At 44.3% G+C, this 16,862-nt stretch overlaps 1 protein-coding gene across 2 annotated transcripts in view; it reads right to left on the bottom strand.

The window, feature by feature from the left end:
* Nucleotides 1-589: 589 nt before the first annotated feature.
* Mcub (mitochondrial calcium uniporter dominant negative subunit beta) overlaps nucleotides 590-16,862 on the bottom strand; it is a 68,979-nt gene continuing 52,706 nt past the window's right edge. For both annotated transcript variants that reach the window (XM_027395705.2, XM_027395706.2), the window contains exons 3-8: nucleotides 16,555-16,725; nucleotides 10,003-10,107; nucleotides 3,144-3,304; nucleotides 2,551-2,754; nucleotides 1,532-1,648; nucleotides 590-796 (exon numbers count right to left, since the gene is read on the bottom strand). In XM_027395705.2, coding sequence (XP_027251506.1) covers nucleotides 722-796; nucleotides 1,532-1,648; nucleotides 2,551-2,754; nucleotides 3,144-3,304; nucleotides 10,003-10,107; nucleotides 16,555-16,725 — 833 coding nt within the window. In that variant the 3' untranslated portion in view covers nucleotides 590-721. The remainder of the gene's footprint in view (nucleotides 797-1,531; nucleotides 1,649-2,550; nucleotides 2,755-3,143; nucleotides 3,305-10,002; nucleotides 10,108-16,554; nucleotides 16,726-16,862) is intronic.

The raw sequence follows: 16,862 nt of genomic DNA, 5'->3' as shown, positions 1-16,862 counted from the left end.
CCTTCTACTGGTTGCCTCATCCAGCCTTAATAGAAGAGGAGGTGCCTAGTCTTAATTCAACTTGATATTTCGTGGCTGGTTGATACCCATGACCTTCCTGCATCTGAAGAGAAACTATTGGGGGAGGAATTGGGAAAAGGGGAGGGAGAGGAAACTTTGGTTAAGATGTGTAAACAAAAAAAGCAATGCCTTAGATGCCTTGCTCCAGCTGGTACCACTGTGGCTAGTGGGGCATTCATACCCTTGATAAGACAGTACAGTCACACAACTGTTGAGTAATTAAAAACCCCAAACTGGGCATAGTGGCTCATACTTGTAATTACAGCACCCAGGAAATTTAGGCAGAAGGATTGCTTAGATTATGAGGCAGCTTGAGCCACAGTGTAAACCCTATCTCAAGAAATAAAACGAAGTTCAAGTTAACAAGGTGATTCCAGATGAACCTAAGGCCACAGTGAATGAATAACAATGCACTCATCATTTTACCTCCAAGTGGGGCCAGCAGGGGAGGGGTTCGGGTACCAGCAGCGCTGTCAGGGCACACAGGCCATTTGCAACATCAGTCCTACAAATTCACAAACTAAGCATCTCGAGTTCCACACATATTTATTAATCAAACAATGTCTGAAACCATCAAATGGAAATGAACATGACCTTAAAAATGTTCGGTTGGTAAGTCACAGAATTGGCCCATAGCCCCATAATGTTTAAAAACTTAAGACTAATTCTTCTTGTTGAGTTCTCCTGGCATTCGAAAATGGAGGGAGTGGCGCACGTTCTCCAGGGATTCTGTAGCCTGTTGTGAGGAAGAAAAAACAAAAAAAAACCTTAAGATCAGTGAAAATAAGAAATGCCAGCATTGCTGTTTGAGAAGAATGGTATAAATTTAACCTTTAAACGTTTAAAACCATCCTTTTTTTTAATTTTTTTTTTGTTTGTTTGTTCAGTTGTTTTGTGTTTTTGAGACAGGGTCTCACTGTGTACCTTTGGCTGTCCTGAAACTGGATATGTTTCAGACCAGGTTGGCCTCGACTCCCAAAGATCTACCTGCCTCCCCCAATGCTGGAATACATCAAAGCTGTGTACTACTATGCCCAGCCTTGTGAATAATTTTTAAAAGATGAGTTTTGGCTTCATTTTATCTCATCATGGCGCTCTGAAAAGAAACTGCCCGGTAATCATTTTTGTCATGGCTTTTGTTTTGTTTTCTCAGTTCATATTCTTGTTTTGCTTTTGTTTTTCAAGGCAGGGTTTCTCTGTGTGTCTTCCTGGCTGTCCTGGAACTCACTCTATATACCAAGCTGGCCTCAAATTCACAGAGATCCACCTGCCTCTGCCTCCCAAGTGCTGGGATTAAAGGTGTGCGCCACCACTGCCCAGTCAGTTCATATACTTTTTAAAAATACCTCCCCCCCCCCAAAAAAAAAAAATCCATCCCAACCTTTTGCTAAACAATCTCAGGCTAACATTTGCATGGATTTCCTTGTCTCCCAAACCAAACCAGCTCAGTGATGTACTTGGAATAAAATACCTTGGTGAGGTCCTCCTTTAACTTGTTGTATTGTTCCACATCAAAACACTGTTGCTTTGATTTCTTGTGGAAGAACTGCAGAAACTGCCTGCTCCGAACCGACGAGTAAGTGTAGTTCTAAAGAGAGGAGACAGCACAGCTGGGATGAAGATGCTAACTCAGCACCGCCAAGGCAAAGTGGGGAGAGGAAAGGAGTATTTACAGTGCAAAGAGCCCACAGAAGTGGAGCATGCAGCTGGGACTGGGAATAGCTGCTCCTCTTACGAGCAAACTGGGAAGAGAAGATGTACACATTGAGAAAGAGGAAAAGCGGGAAGATTTGGCTCCCCCGCATTGCGACAAGCTAGTTTTGTAGTGAAAGTTCAATGTCATTGATTAATGAGGGCACGGAGAACACGAAGCCTTTATCCCAATGGAGGAGTTCATGTGTTTACACTGATTCATCTGTAGGAATTAAAATTTTCACTTTGATAAAGCCTCCATCCATCCTTGTGAAAAAGAAAAACAGCAAAAACAATTCACTAGCTTCAGGAAACTCAGGACATGAAAGGGTTTTATTGATTGATGCTTGTGCAGGCTAGTTTTATGTCAACTTGACGCAAGCTACAGTCATCTGAGAGGAGGGAACCTCAATTGAGAAACTAGATTAGGATGTTAGCAAGCCTGTAAGGCATTTCCTTAATCAGTGATAAGGGAGGGCCAGTTCGTTGTTGGTGTGCCACCCCTAGCCTGGTGGACCTGGGTGCTATAAAAAAAGCAGACTGAGCAAGCCATGAGCAACACTCCTGCATGGTCTCTGAGCCAGCTCCTGCCTCCAGGTTCCTGCCCAGTTTGACTTCCTGCCTTGGCTTCCCTCAGTGGACTGGGATTCAGGACATGAAAACCAAATAAACCCTTTCCTCCCCCAGGTACTTTTAGTCATGATGTTTCATCACAGCAGTAGAAACCCTAACCAAGACACTGTGTGACTTGGATGAGGAATTCATTAGACAGATGTTCTGACTTCCCTAACTACTTACCTGTCGAGTTATGATGAAGTATGCAAAAAAGACCATGGAATTTGCAAACGTAAGGAAGAATGTGATTGGTTCCATGATATCCCAGGAGTACACCCACCAAGTAAGCCAGGCCAGTGCCCCTCCCTGAACAGAGAGCAGAGCTAAGCCAGCCCATAGGAGACCGCTGGTTTTGGCTTCTGACCGAGCTTCTATTCTAGCTTTGACCTGGAGGAAGGGAAAACCGTTCATTCAGTTTGCAAGTTTGCCAGCTTAAGGGGCAAACAAAAGCAACCAGAAACATGTTGCATTATTTTGAATAGGTCAGGAATGTAGAGTAATAATATTTATGAAGGATGTACAACACCCATTCCACAACATCCGCTCCACAATCTGCTATTCAGAGACTCAAGGCTGATGCTGAGGAAGCAGAGGCATCAGCTCTGGAGTCGGATCATCAGGTTCTGTAACTGATGTACACTCACAGGCCACAGGTCATTTTCCAGAGTAAAGGAAAAAGTGAGCCTACACAAAATGCCCAAATGCGCCCGTGACTGCTGGGACTCACTAATAAGAGGCATAACTCCCAAATGGATCCCACTGCAAAGCCTTCCCACCTGCTCCAGGGGCTGCAGCTGTTCCTTCAGGTGGTCAATCTTTGCCATCAGATGGCGCTCCCTTTTCTTCTGAAATTCCTCTAAATGCAAGATTGTAAATAGTCTGTGAACCAAGGATTTCAGGTTCTCTAGCTCAATCATGTGCTCTTCAGTTGGCTTCTCTGAAAAAAGGTAAGAGACATGTAGGCATTTACTACATGCTTTTTTTCCTCCAGGTAAGTCTAGACCAGTGGTTCTCAAACTGTGGGTTGTGACCCCTGGGAGGGGGGTCAAATGACTCTTTCACAGAGGTCACCTAACAGTGTCAAGAAACACCGATATTTATGTTACAGTTTATAGCAGTAGCAAAATTACAATTATGAAGTAGCAACGAAATGATTTTATGGTTCCAGGATTGCCACAAAGGGTCACAGCATTAGGAAGGTTGAGAACCACTGGTCTAGACGATCAATTCTATGTCCCAGTGGCTGGCATCTGAGCTCTGGTCTGTGGCCTACTGTGCTGTTTCAGGTTTTAGGTGATCTTCAGTCTCTTACAGTCAATCTGTAGTGGCTTTACTGTTGCTTTAAGAAAGATACATATTGGTTTGTATACAGTCTCAAGATGGAAACTGACTAACTGAACAATACCTGTTTGCAGTCTTCAAGAACCCTCACTGGCAACAAGATACATGGAGTGAGAATGAAGGGATTCGAAAGAGCACTCCAAATAATAGAATGTGAACATAGCAGTATGAAAGAAGACAAAGCAAATTTCAACCCAAAATCTGGATAGAGAAAGAAAATCACTACACAATAAAGGAGACAATCCATCAACAAGATAATAACTATAAATATGTATGCTTGGAACACTGATACACTTAGTTTCATAAACACTATTGGACAAAAAGGGACGGATAGGTCCAAATACAACAATAACAAGTGGCTTTGTTACTTTATTCTCTTTAGTAGATAATCCTAGCTGGGCATGGCAACTCATGCCATCCCTATGATCCCACCATTTGGAAGGCTAATGGGGGAGGATTGCCATGACTTCAAGGCCAGGTCAGGTACATCGTTGTGCATTGTTTTTGCTCTTTTGGCTTTTTGAGGGGCCCACCACCCAACTCCCAAATAAATCACACATGGAGTCTTAGCTTGGCTTGTTGCTAGCCAGCTTTTCTTTCTTCCTTTCTTCCTTTCTTCCTTTCTTCCTTTCTTCCTTTCTTTCTTTCTTTCTTTCTTTCTGTCTGTCTGTCTGTCTGTCTGTCTGTCTGTCTTTCTTTCTTTTCTTTCTTCCTTCCATTCTTTTTGTTTTTTGTTTGTTTGTTTGTTTTGTTTTTTGTCTTTGGTTTTTCGAGACAGGGTTTCTCTGTGTAGCTTTGGAGCCTATCCTGACACTTGCTCTGTAGACCAGGCTGGCCTCGAACTCACAGGGATCTGCCTGCCTCTGCCTCCCGGAGTGCTGGGACTAAAGGTGTGCTCCACCTCCATCCGGCAAGCCAGCTTTTCTTAACTTACATTAACCCATCTACCTTTTCCCTCTGGGCTTTTATCTTTCTTACTTCTGTATGTCTTACCTTCCTTCTTACTCTGTGGCTGGCCCCTGACGTCCTCTCCTCCTTGTTCTCTCCTTGCTCCTCTTTCATTGTTTCTCCTATTTATTCTCTCTGTCAGCCAGCCCCGCCTATCCTGGTTCCTGCCTCACTATTGCCTGTTCAGCTCTTTATTAGGACCATCAAGTGTTTTAGACAGTAATACAGCTTCACAGAGTTAAACAAATGCAGCATAAACAAAAGTCACACACCTTAAAATAACATTCTACCACATTACATAGCTCCAGTCTTGGCTATAGAATAAAAATCTGCCTCAAAATTATATATATTACAAAAATTTATGTATATATTACATCCACATATATATGTTTGGATTTTATATGTAATCCATCAGATTAGAGAGTCAACAGACTTCAGAGTTAAACTGCACCAAAGATCAAATAAGTTTGACAGACATCTGTAGAATAATCCATCTAAAACCTACGGGGTACACATTTTTTTTTGCCAGCCCATGGAATTTTTCCAAAAACAGACCACATATTCATATTATAAAGAGCAAGTCTTAACAAATATAAAAAAATAAAAAAGAATTTCTTTCATCTTATCAGATCATAATGATTATAATTTCTAGTATAATCACAATAGACATCAACAACATACTGTACAAACCTGGAGAGTGAACAAGAGACTCTTGAATAAGTGGGTCTTTGGAAAGAATCAGGAAGGAAATGGAAATGTTTGTTCTAAAACAAAAGGAAAATACTGCTTCCCAAAATGTTGAATATATAGTTCTAAAAGGATAGTTTATAACTGAGTACTACATTAAAAGATTAGATCTCAAATAAGTAACCTAACCTTATTGCTCATTATAGATCGGGGTTTTAGGTTATTGATATGTGTCTTGAATTTTATTCACCTGGTCTTATAAAAACAGAAGTAAGGCAAACCCTAAATTAAATGGGAAGGAATAAAGACTAAGGTGGAACTTAATGAAACGTACTAAAACAACAATGGATTAGTAGAACAAGTTGGTCCTTTAAGAAGAAAAACAAGATGACAAGCCTTTAATCAAATTAGTCATAAGAAAAATAAAATGGGCCCAGTGGTGGTGGCACACACCTTTAATCCCAGCACTCAAGATGCAGGGGCAGGTGGATCTCTGAGTTCAAGGCCAGCCTGGTCTTCAAAGAAAGTTCCAGGACAGTCTCCAAAACCTACAGAGAAACCCTGTGTTGAAAAACAAAAACAAACAAACAAAAAAGTAAAAGAAAATGCAAAAGGAAGTATATTGCAGCCAGGAAGTGGTGGTGCACGCCTTTAATCCCAGCACTCGGGAGGCAGAGGCAGGTGGATCTCTGTGAGTTCGAGGCCAGCCTGGTCTCCAGAGTGAGTGCCAGGATAGGCTCCAAAGCTACACAGAGAAACCTGTCTCGAAAAACCAAAAAAAAAAAAAATTTCAAGTCACTTTTTTTTTTTTTTTTTGAGACAGGGTTTCTTTGTGTAGCCCTGGCTGTCCTGGAAGCAGCACTGTAAAGACCAGGCTGATATGGAACTCTGCCTCCCAAGTGCTGGGGTGAAAGGCGTGCACCACCCGACGCCCAGCTTGAAATGATTGTTTGAACTTTAAATTTGTAATTTAATAGATTCTTCTTTAAATAATCCACCCGCTTCTATTGATTTCTGCCCAGTCATGTACACTGTGCCCTTCGTTGTTCATTCTGTCTGTGTAACACAGGTTTCTTAGCATGCAGTAAAACACTGAGGATAGCTAGTCTGGGGATCACTGGACCAAGAGCTCAATCCTGACACAGCACGCCCCTCACAGACCCCACATTTCCTGTGAGCTGGAGGGAGCTGGGGACCGAGCCTTGCTTGGCCCTTGCGGACCTAACATTCCATGTTGGGATTTGGAAGAGAGAGGGAGGTTACATCACAGCTTTGGAATAATTAAACTGAGATATGTGTCTTAATTGACTTTTTAAAAAACTGTCTTTCCACCGGGCGTCGGTGGTGCACGCCTTTAATCCCAGCACTTAGGAGGCAGAGGCAGGCAGATCTCTGTGAGTTCGAGGCCAGCCTGTTCTCCAGAGCGAGTGCCAGGATAGGCTCCAAAGCTACACAGAGAAACCCTGTCTCAAAGCAAAACAAAACAACAACAACAAAAAAATGTCTTCCCGTGGACCTGCCTTTCTCTAGGTTTTTCCAGGGACACCATAGGCTCTGAGGACTCCTCTGCCACAGCCTGCCTCATCTCCCCTCGGAACCTCCATGGGCAACATGGGTCCCTAAGGTTCCTGGGGAGCTGCTCCAGGGTGCTGGGTACCACGTGCTGGCTTCATTCATAGCCGTGCTTCAGGTTGTCATCTTCAAGGGCGATGACTTGTTCCTGGATCTGGTGCTGCAGTACGGCTCCTTCATCCGCTCCAGCAGTTCCTAGATGTGGGGAAGGACCCTCCAAGTGCTGGATCTGGGCTGGGATGGTGGCCGAGTTGGTCAGCCTGCACGGGGCTGGTCTTCAGGGTGGCTGCCTGCACTTCAGAATTGCTTTCTTAAAACAATCCGGAACCTCCAGCTCAGGGGTGGCACCACCCACAGTGGGATATGCCCTTCCATAACAATCATTAATCAAAAAAAAAAAAAAAAAAGTGCCCAAATTTGCCTATAGGGCAGTCTTATGGAGGGATTTTCTCAGTTGAGGTTCCCTCTTCCTGCATGACCCTATTTTGTTCTGTAAGACCCTCAGAAAGCTGAGGCTTCCAGAATCTTAGCCCAGGACGGCGGCCACCCCAAACACAGAATGGAGGTGAAAGCTTGATGCAAACTGCATGAGGCTTTATTGTAATTTAACGAGCTAACCCCATGTTAGCTCGGGTCTTTCACCCACCCGCCATGGCGGACAGCTAGAAAAGACGGTTTGAAGCCGCTGCGCACAGATCTTTATAGGGCAGCGTAAGGGGAGTGTCTAGGGGTACGCACAGGCTCACGATTGGTGTGCCTCCAGGCTTGGAGGGCTTGCCCTGTGTTGATTGGTCAACTGGTTGTTATGGCTCATAGGCCCTCCCAGGGTGGTTGCTATGCTCTCTACGTCATTGCTGTGTGCTTGTCCGTAAAGCACACCCAGGGTCGTAAAGCATAGCGCCACCAGCTAACTTCTGATTGGTTCCTTGTCACGAGACAGTCATCTGACTTTCTAGTGACTAAGATTCCTTGTCACGAGACAGGCATCTGACCTCTAAGTGACCAAGGCAGGTTTATGGCAAGCATGTGTTTGGCTGTTATGGCTGCCAAAAGGGAAGCTGGTTCCTTCAGTTCCAAGCTGACAAAACTAGTGTACATTTTCTAAAAAACTGATTAATGTCATGAAGCCTCTAATCCAGTGGTTCTCAATGTCCCTTTCACAGGGTGGCTTATGGCCATCAGAAAACACACACATTACAATTCATAGCAGCAGCAAAATTACAGTTATTAAGTAGCAATAAAAATAGTCATATGGTTGGAGGTGAGCACAGCATGAAGAACTGTATTACAGGATAGCAGCGTTAGGAAGGTTGAGAACCGCTGCGCTAATGGATAAGGTGAGCAGCATCCAACAACATAGTGAATAGAGAGATGGAAATGCTAAGAACACTAGAAATAAAATCCACCCCACCCCAGAGACACTGTCTCCCATGGGCTCCCATCAAGATGACACTGGGGAGGCAAGAATCTGTGAGCTTGAAGATCCACCTAAAGAAACCCCCCAAAGCTGAAAATAAAGAGAAAGAGAGGGGAGAGTTAAAAGAATACCTAAGAACTGTATTCTTAGGCAAAATGTCTCCATGCTGGGAACACCATGTGCAGAAGAAAGAAGGGGACAGAGGCAATATGTGGAGTTCGATAATAGAAATGTCAGAAGCAAATCGCCAATGTTGAAAATGTTTCCGGTTGAACATCTCTATCCCAAATGCTTGAGACCACATATTTATTTCAGATTTTACATGTGTTTCAGATTTTGGATTCTGTGTGTAATGGGATGTGTTACGATAAATGTTTTTGCCAAAAGCTGCCTGAGCCCCACCACCACGTGTGAGCTTTACGCCAGCCGCCCGCCAGAGTTAGCCCCAAATGAATACACAGAGAGACTTGTATTAGTTACAATGTTGCTTGGCCAATGACTAGGATTCTCATCTGTTAGCTCAGTCTTAATTATCATACATCTATATATTTTATAAGACTTATTTATCGGACACCTTATTGGCGTCCCTCCTAGCTGGTGGATCACATCGTGCCGCTAGAGCAGGAGCCAAGGGGAAAAGAGCACAACACTTCCTTTTCCTCTTCTTAAATATGAGTCTCCTTGCTATGTCACTTCCTCTCTGGAACACCACTTCTCTACTACATTTCCCAGAATCCTTTTTGACTCCTAGTCCAGCCTAACCTGTTGTCTCATTGGCCAAGCAAGTACTTTATTTATAAACATACACAAAAGTATTTCCCCCATCAGGGATGGGACCCAGGTAGACACAACATTTACTATATATATCTTAGATACATAGACTGAAGGTGACTTTATCATATGTATAATATGTACATAATTATGCTAAGCAAACACTGTCTCTTGGTGTACCCACACCCTCCACACATCTGCACTCTGACTACAATCCATCACAAAGACTCTAGTGTGGAATTTTCCACATGTGTTATACCAACATTCCAAAAGTTCTGGGTTTCTGATTTTCTGTTTATGATTGTTCAACCCGAAATTTGAAATTAAAAGCAAATTTTTTAAGGAGGTGAGCCTTCTAGTTTCAGATCTGGCACATGAGCCTGAAAGTCTCTGTTCCTTCTTAAAGCAAATAAAAAGGGAAGCAAACTGATGGTCAAGAACTCACCTGAGAGCTGTAAGGGCTGAGCACAGTCTGCAGCCATACTACCTTGACTGTTTGCAGTTTGGTCTGATCTTGGAAGCTAAGTAGGGTCAATCCTGGTTACTAGTTGGATGGGAGACTGAGGTCACAGGGCAAACCATGGCCCCCAAAGTTGAGGAGAGTGGCTGAGAATCACAACTTGCCTGCACTGTCTTTGAAAACTTGCTGGAGGCCCCTTATATGAAACACTTGAGATCTGGAAACCCCAGGGGGTTCAGGTATCATGCCTATACCTTCGAGAGCTCTACCCAGTTGCCAGGGTAAAAATCAGGGGAAATCACCCTCCTGCTTCCAGTTAGAAAAATGGCCATTCTGTAATATCTCAAGCAACTGTTCTCAAAGCAAAACTAAGTTGTTTTGCTCCCTGTAGAAGTCCCCACTAAAGAAAAGTTAGGATGGCTGGAGGGCCATTGCTTACCTTTCTTGTGACACTGAACATCATAGGCTAGTTTGTTAATGACCAGTTTAAAACCTTTCATTAGCAAAGTGTCCATCAGCGTTGAAGCTGGAATCTCACTGCCATCTGAAAAAACAATACAGAACCATGTTTGCTTTGAAGCAGTGGGTGGCGTGTCCCAACATGTAAAAACCCAGACTTGGGTTTGCAGGATGCAGTCATAGACATTTGCCGTCTAGGTGGCTCCCCTTTCTCACCAGGGGAGTTTTTTCCAGTGCTTTCTGACTTCTCATTCTTCTGGAACGTATGTAACAAGAGGTGCTCCTCTCCCCCTGGGCCAAATGGACTGGAACCCAGACCAATGCCTGTGGCTAAAATGGTCTACAAAGGTTTAGGGAGGAACAAATTCCACAGCAAGGTCAGGCCCATGGAGACAGCACTGTCTAGGTTAACCTTGAAGCCATCTTGAGCTGCAACCTTCATGATGGCCCTTAGCAGGCCTGAGCTTTTGCCCTGTGTTGTTTCTCACTGTATGCTTCAAGCAGACAAACCCATCAGCAGGGAAGGTGGAATGTGAGGACCAGAGCCCTGGCAGCTGTCAGGGCCAGGAATGTCCTGAAATCCTTGAGATTGTCTTGAGACGAACCAGGCCCACTCTGGTTTAGATGGGACTACTATGTAAACCTTTGTACTATGTAGTACTACTATGTAGTACTTACTTACATAGTAGTACTTAAACTACTATGTAAACCTTTGTCTGACTCATTGGAGATTTATTTTTTTCCTTCTTTGAGATAGGGCATGTCCCAGTTAGGTTTCTGTTGCTGTGAAAAACCTTTGGACTTTTGGAGGAAAGGGCTTATTTGGCATATAGGTTATAGTCTACATAGAGGAAAGCCAAGGCAGGAACCCAAGCAGAGACCACAGAGGAACACTGCCTACTGGCTTGTTCTTCCTGGCTCCTTCACCTTGCTTTCTTGTACAATCCAGGACCACCTGCCTAAGGTGGCACCACCTAAGTGGGCTGGGCCCTTCCACACCAATCATTAATCAAGAAAATGCCTCACATATATGTTGCCTTAGTTACTGTTCTCTTGCTGTGAGGAGATACCGTGACCATGGAAACGTTTAAAAGAAACCATTTAATTGGGGGACTTGCTTACAGTTTCAGAGGGTTATTCCATGATCGCCATGGCAGGGAGCACACAGACATGGTGCTGCCTACATCTTGATCAGAAGGCAACTGAACACTGGGCGTTATCCTGAACGTAGGAAACCTCAATGCCCACCCTTCAGTGACACAATTCCTCCAACAAGGCCATCCCCACCCCAAAAAATCCACACCCCCTAATAGTGCTACTTTAATGGGATTATGGAAACCAATTAAATTCAAACTACCACAGCCCAATAGCACCCAAAATTGTTAATCACTGCACTGGCTCATAGCTCCTTTTCAGCATGGAAGAAGGAGGCAAAACTACAAGGAGATTGGGTGGCAGAGAGAAAAAAAATAGACTTGCTTAAGTCTAAAAATTAAATTATAGTTGTGTGATCTGTTTTATGAGAATGAATGGAGACCATGAAGAGAATCTAATAGCAATTTCAAATATCTCAGAGATAAAAGATTGCATTACAAGAGCTATTTGAGAGGACAGGAAATGAAGTCAATCAGTTAACAGCTATAGGTAAAATTGAAATAGGGACTGGTCAAGATACAAGAAGGGGTTTAAATTGAAAAAAAAAGGGGGGGAATAGTTTTAAAACAAAAACTTGAGACCGTAAGCCACATAGTATCTAACTGTAGAATCAACAAACCTGGCTTTATCATTAAAGAAACTTGAGACCTCATGATCGAACTTCTATCTTACAACCAGACATGACAAATTACTTCTTGTCAAATCTCCTCAAAGACTAAACCTGTGTGACTCTGTAAGTCCACCTACCCTCCTGAGTGTGTCCTTCCTGGAACTTCTCCCTAACCCCTGACCTTGCCTGATCTCTGAATTCATCCTCTGAGGATCCACGTTCTAGAAACATAGGGTAGATGTCTCAGTCTGGTCTCTTCAGATGTCTTCATCCTTAATCCACCAGTAATAAAGCCAACACCAGATGTTCATATAATTGAATGTTCTCTCACCCTGACTTAACCCCATCATGGCTTATGGTACCTTCTCCTGAAAGACCCGCTCGGAATGCTTCTGCATGCCCCCTGCCCGCTGCCTCTCTGTCTTCCCCGCCTGTGCCGGTGCTGGGTGTTCTCTCTGGAGCAGGCGGGATGGGCTGGGAAGGATGGGGGCGGGAGGAGAGTTGGCCGAGGAGGAAATGGGGCGCTGCGCGCATGCTGGGCAGGGGACATCACCCGGGCTCGCGCCCTGGGCCGCCCAGGCCCCCGGCTTCTGGGTTGAAGTAACCCGGCCGATCGTCCCTGTGCGCAGCGGCTGCTGAGCCAGAAGGGCCGCCCAGGGTAGGGTAGGAGTCCGGAGCAGTTGACCGAGGGCAGCGCGGCGGGGACTGAGCAGGGCAGGGCCAGGGTGCGGCCAGGGGCTGGAGAGTGCAGCGCGGGCGGTGCCTGGAAGGGGAACTTGAGCTGGGAGAGGCAGAGCAGCGATGCTGCTTGTCCAGGAGCTTCGAGCGGGGAGCAGCCTCCAAGGCCAAGGACACGGGCCGCGGAGCCACCGGGGCGCTCCCGCCGCCCTGCTTCCCCTTCATCCCACTGTCCCTGCTGCAGCTGCGATTGCAGATGTTGGGGGGCACCCCTTGAAAGACCCCCGCCGGCCTCCACTTCCCCCGCCGCCGCACGCCCGGCCGCCGACTTCCCCCCAGCCGGTTCGCGTCCCTGGCACACCCGCCTGGCACTGCGCCCCCGCGCCCCCGCCTGATGGGGAACGCTCCGACCCAAGGTCAGCCATCTGGACGCGGAAGAAGATAAGTAAAGCTAAGGCCGTTTCGCCTGACTACTAGACCTTGAGAAAGTGCTGATTTAAAATAACTTTGCACCTCATTAAATTGTCCAATAGAATCCCTGTAACTATCCTTTTCGCTTCTGTACTGTGCTTTTTCTCCTATATAAGGACCTCTTCTTCCTGGGCTCGGGGCTTGGCCTAAGAGAAGCTAAGTCCCCGGGTACCCGCGCCACTAATAAAACCTCTTGCTTTTTGCATCCAAGTTCGTGGTTTCGCTGATTCCTGGGTCCTTCTACGAAAGTACCTCTTTCTGAGGTCTTTCACTCCTCTATAGCCAATGATAGATGGTTCAAAGTGAAGTTACACTTTCCACCATGATAACACTATTAGCTCTAGGTCCAGCAGGCATTTCCCAGTTACTGTCTAGCTTTGCACCTGATAGTTGGAGAAACTTATCCCAAGACCTAGTGCTCAAATCTTCAAGCTCCCAATTATAGCTGTTTGAGAAACCCTCCTATTTCAGGAATCTTCCAGCCTCCAACATTTTGGTTTAGCACCTAGGAATATTCCAGGGAAGTGGGGACTAGGGAAGAGGAAGTCTCCTGAAAAGTTTTAGCCTCAAGGTGTTTTGCACCACTTGGCATACAGCCTGTTTAAAACACAAAACCCACAAGGCTTTAATGTAGGCTAGGTGTTGAAAAAACAAAGTCACTGGGCAGTAAGTGGAGAACTTGTGCTGTGCAGGGATTCCTTTCTGTTCCTCAGAACAGCCCACACACAATTATGTGAAACACATTCTGGAAGGTTCTGGGCCTGTGTTTCCTCCTGGCCAGGTTTCTGCTTGTATATTCAGCCAAAGCTGTTTCAACTACAGTAACTAATATGCCCAGGGAAGTCTGCTTGCACAGTGGAGAAAAGCCTGGCTGCCTGCCTCCTGTCTGGCTCCATGGCTTTACCATTCCAGGAGGTAGTCAGTCAAGTCTGCACTTGGGTCTGTCACAAGAATCTGGCTGTTTGGAATCCTGTTCAGCTGGGGTGAGACCAAGTTGCCAGGAATTGGCAAATAATAGAGCTATGGCAGTTTCAGAACACACTTTTCAAGTACAAAGTAAACTCAGGCAAATTCCACACACGGACCTGTTTTCTTAAACAACAGCAAAACAGTAGAACAATGAATTCTTATCTGACATCCAAAGTGTCATTTAAAAATTCACATTTGGGAGCTGGAGAGACGGCTTAGAGGTTAAGAGCACCAACTGCTCTTCCAGAGGTCCTGAGTTCAATTCCCAGCAACCACATGATGGCTCACAACCATCCCTTATGAGATCTGGTGCCCTCTTCTGGTGTTCATGGAAGCAGAATGTTATATACATAATAAATAAATAAAATCTTTAAAAAAAAAATTCACATTCAATGACTTCAACTAAAAGCCTTAATAAAGAATCTTCAACTCAAAGGGCCTCGTTTCTAATTTCCTTAGAGAAAAAGCCTCTGACTTTCTGGCTTCCTTGTACTGTTTTTAAAGTTTGGTGGAAAAAGCAAGGGAAACATCATCTGTTTTTATCAACCAATTTCCCCACCTCTTTTCACTCACCAAAGGCTGAATTCTTACGTGGAGGGGCTCCTCAATCTAACCCCACCTGAGTGCTATCTGTATTTGACTATGACTGGATTCCTAGGGCTGGCAGGAAGTCCCCTGGATTCCCACTGCTTCTGGGTCTGAGTTATTTAGATGCCCCTTGTAGCCACAAAGCAGGAAGAAAGCTCTTCTTCAAGTCCTTACAATAACCCTCTAGCACTTCTCAACTGCTCCCCTCACCTGTGATAATTCCCCTCCTCCATCCCCACTGCCTCCTTTGGGAGTCTACTCCCAACACAAGGCTCTGCCTCCTGAGTTCCTAGGAACTGCAAGACCCTCCCATCTTTTCCAGGTCCCTCTTATCAACTCCAAGCCCCCATCATCTCCTCCAGGTCCCTCTCATTAACTCCAGGCCCCCATCGTCTCTTCCTGGTTCTTCTCACGAACTCCAAGTCCCCATCATCTCCTCCAAGTTTCCTGCCCTGGCCCTCTCTCTTGGTTTTTTGAGACAGGCTTTCTCTGTGTAGCCCTGGCTGTCCTGGAACTCACTCAGTAGACCAGGCTGGCCTTGAACTCACACAGATCTGCCTGTCTCTGCCTCCCAAGTGCTGGGAGACTCCAGGTCTCTCTTGTTAACTCCAAGCCCCATTGTCTCCTCCAGGTCCCCACCCCCCCATCTTCTCCAGGGTCTTCTCATCTTGTCTAGATCTTTACTCAGATGTGGCCTTGGAGACTCACCCATGTTCCTTACCCTGCTTTCCTCCGTTAGCGTTTACTAGTTAACGTACCTCATAATTATCACTTTGTTTGGTTTCTTTTTCCTCCTAAAAATGAAAGGGCAGGAGCTTTTCTCTCTCTGGTTCTTTGCTCTGTCTCTAGCATCTACCATAAGGCCTGGTATATTAGATGGGCAACACATATTTGTTGGATAAATAAACTCTTTAATCTCTGTGTTTCTAATTTCTGTATCTATCCCTTAGTTGTTTCTTAGCTTGGTTAGGGGGAAAACCGTTTATTTTTCTTTCTTTTTTAGTTTTAATTTTTATTTTTAACTATGTGCATATGTGTTTTGTGTGGGTTTATGCATATAACTGCAATGCCTGTGCAGGCCAGGAGAGAGCGGTTGATGCCCTGGAGGTGGAGTTACAAGGCTTGTGTGCTGCTCATTGTGGGTGTTAGAACGCCACTCTTCACCACTGAGTCATTTCCCAGCCCCTGCTTATTTCCTTTTCAAAACTATGACAGTAATCATCAACTTTTAAATAAGATGACATAGAACTTTCAAAACAATAAACGAACAATGATAATTTATTGATGTATATTTACCAATGGCCTTTAAATATTGAGCTAAGTAATTCCTTATGCAATTTTAGGGGACGTTCTTAGGAAAATATATATTTTTAATATCAGGAGAGGAAGCTAATCATTTAGGTATTTAGGCATATGATATGGATTTTGTGTTATCATGGCATATGTATATTTTCCTAAGAACTGATTCTATGAAAACAATCCATAATTGTAATTGCTTTATAATAAAGCTTAATTTACTATCTCTGTGTTTTCTACTGGCTATTTTAATTATAGAAAATATATTTTATTCCCAATTATTCAAAGTTTGCTGAAAATTATACACTAATGCCATTATATTAATTTATTTTTCATAATAAAAAAATCTCTGGTTGTTTATAAAATGAGTAACTGAAATTTACACTAAACTTATTCCATCTTCTTCTATGTAATAGAATTAGGACTCTTCTTTCTGTTTGTTTTGTATTATGTTGTCTCAGTACATAGCCCAGCCAAGGTTTGAACTCTCACCCTTCCTGTCTCAGCTTCTCCTGTGCTGGGATTCTAGGCGTGCACCACTGTGCTGTAGGCATGCACTACTGTGCTGGCCTTGAGCTATTATTTTAATAGTACCAGTATGTAAAAAGGAAGAGCTCCACAAGGGCTAGCCATTGGTCATATAATGGATGATTTAATTTACTATATAATGACATTCTTTTTAGGAGAGTAAAGAACCAAAACACCTGTGTGGACGGGAAGAGCCAGCAGGCTGGAGGTAAAGTTCTACGATGCACAGATACTCACCTGCTGTGATGATGGCCGCAGTTTTGATGCCTTTATCTTCATTTTGTAAGTCCTGAAGGAACGAGCCTACTGTTGACAACATTGGCTTGACTACAAACTGACAGCGCTCCTTTCTGGATGGCAGAGTGAGTGTTACCAAGGGAAGACCATGTCTATAATTAACTGTTATTTCTGTTAAGACAAAAATGTAGTAAAATATGAACACATAGGTTATAACCTTAAAACTTTAAAATACAAGAATGTATCAGAGCTAGAGAGATGGCTCAGTGGGTAAAAACACTGGCTACTTCTGTAGATGGCCCAGGTTC

Source organism: Cricetulus griseus (genome assembly GCF_003668045.3).
Source record: "Cricetulus griseus strain 17A/GY chromosome 1 unlocalized genomic scaffold, alternate assembly CriGri-PICRH-1.0 chr1_0, whole genome shotgun sequence".
Classification (NCBI taxonomy): domain Eukaryota; kingdom Metazoa; phylum Chordata; class Mammalia; order Rodentia; family Cricetidae; genus Cricetulus; species Cricetulus griseus.
The sequence above is the reverse complement of the archived record's forward strand: the minus strand, read 5'-3'. Positions and strand labels throughout refer to the sequence as shown.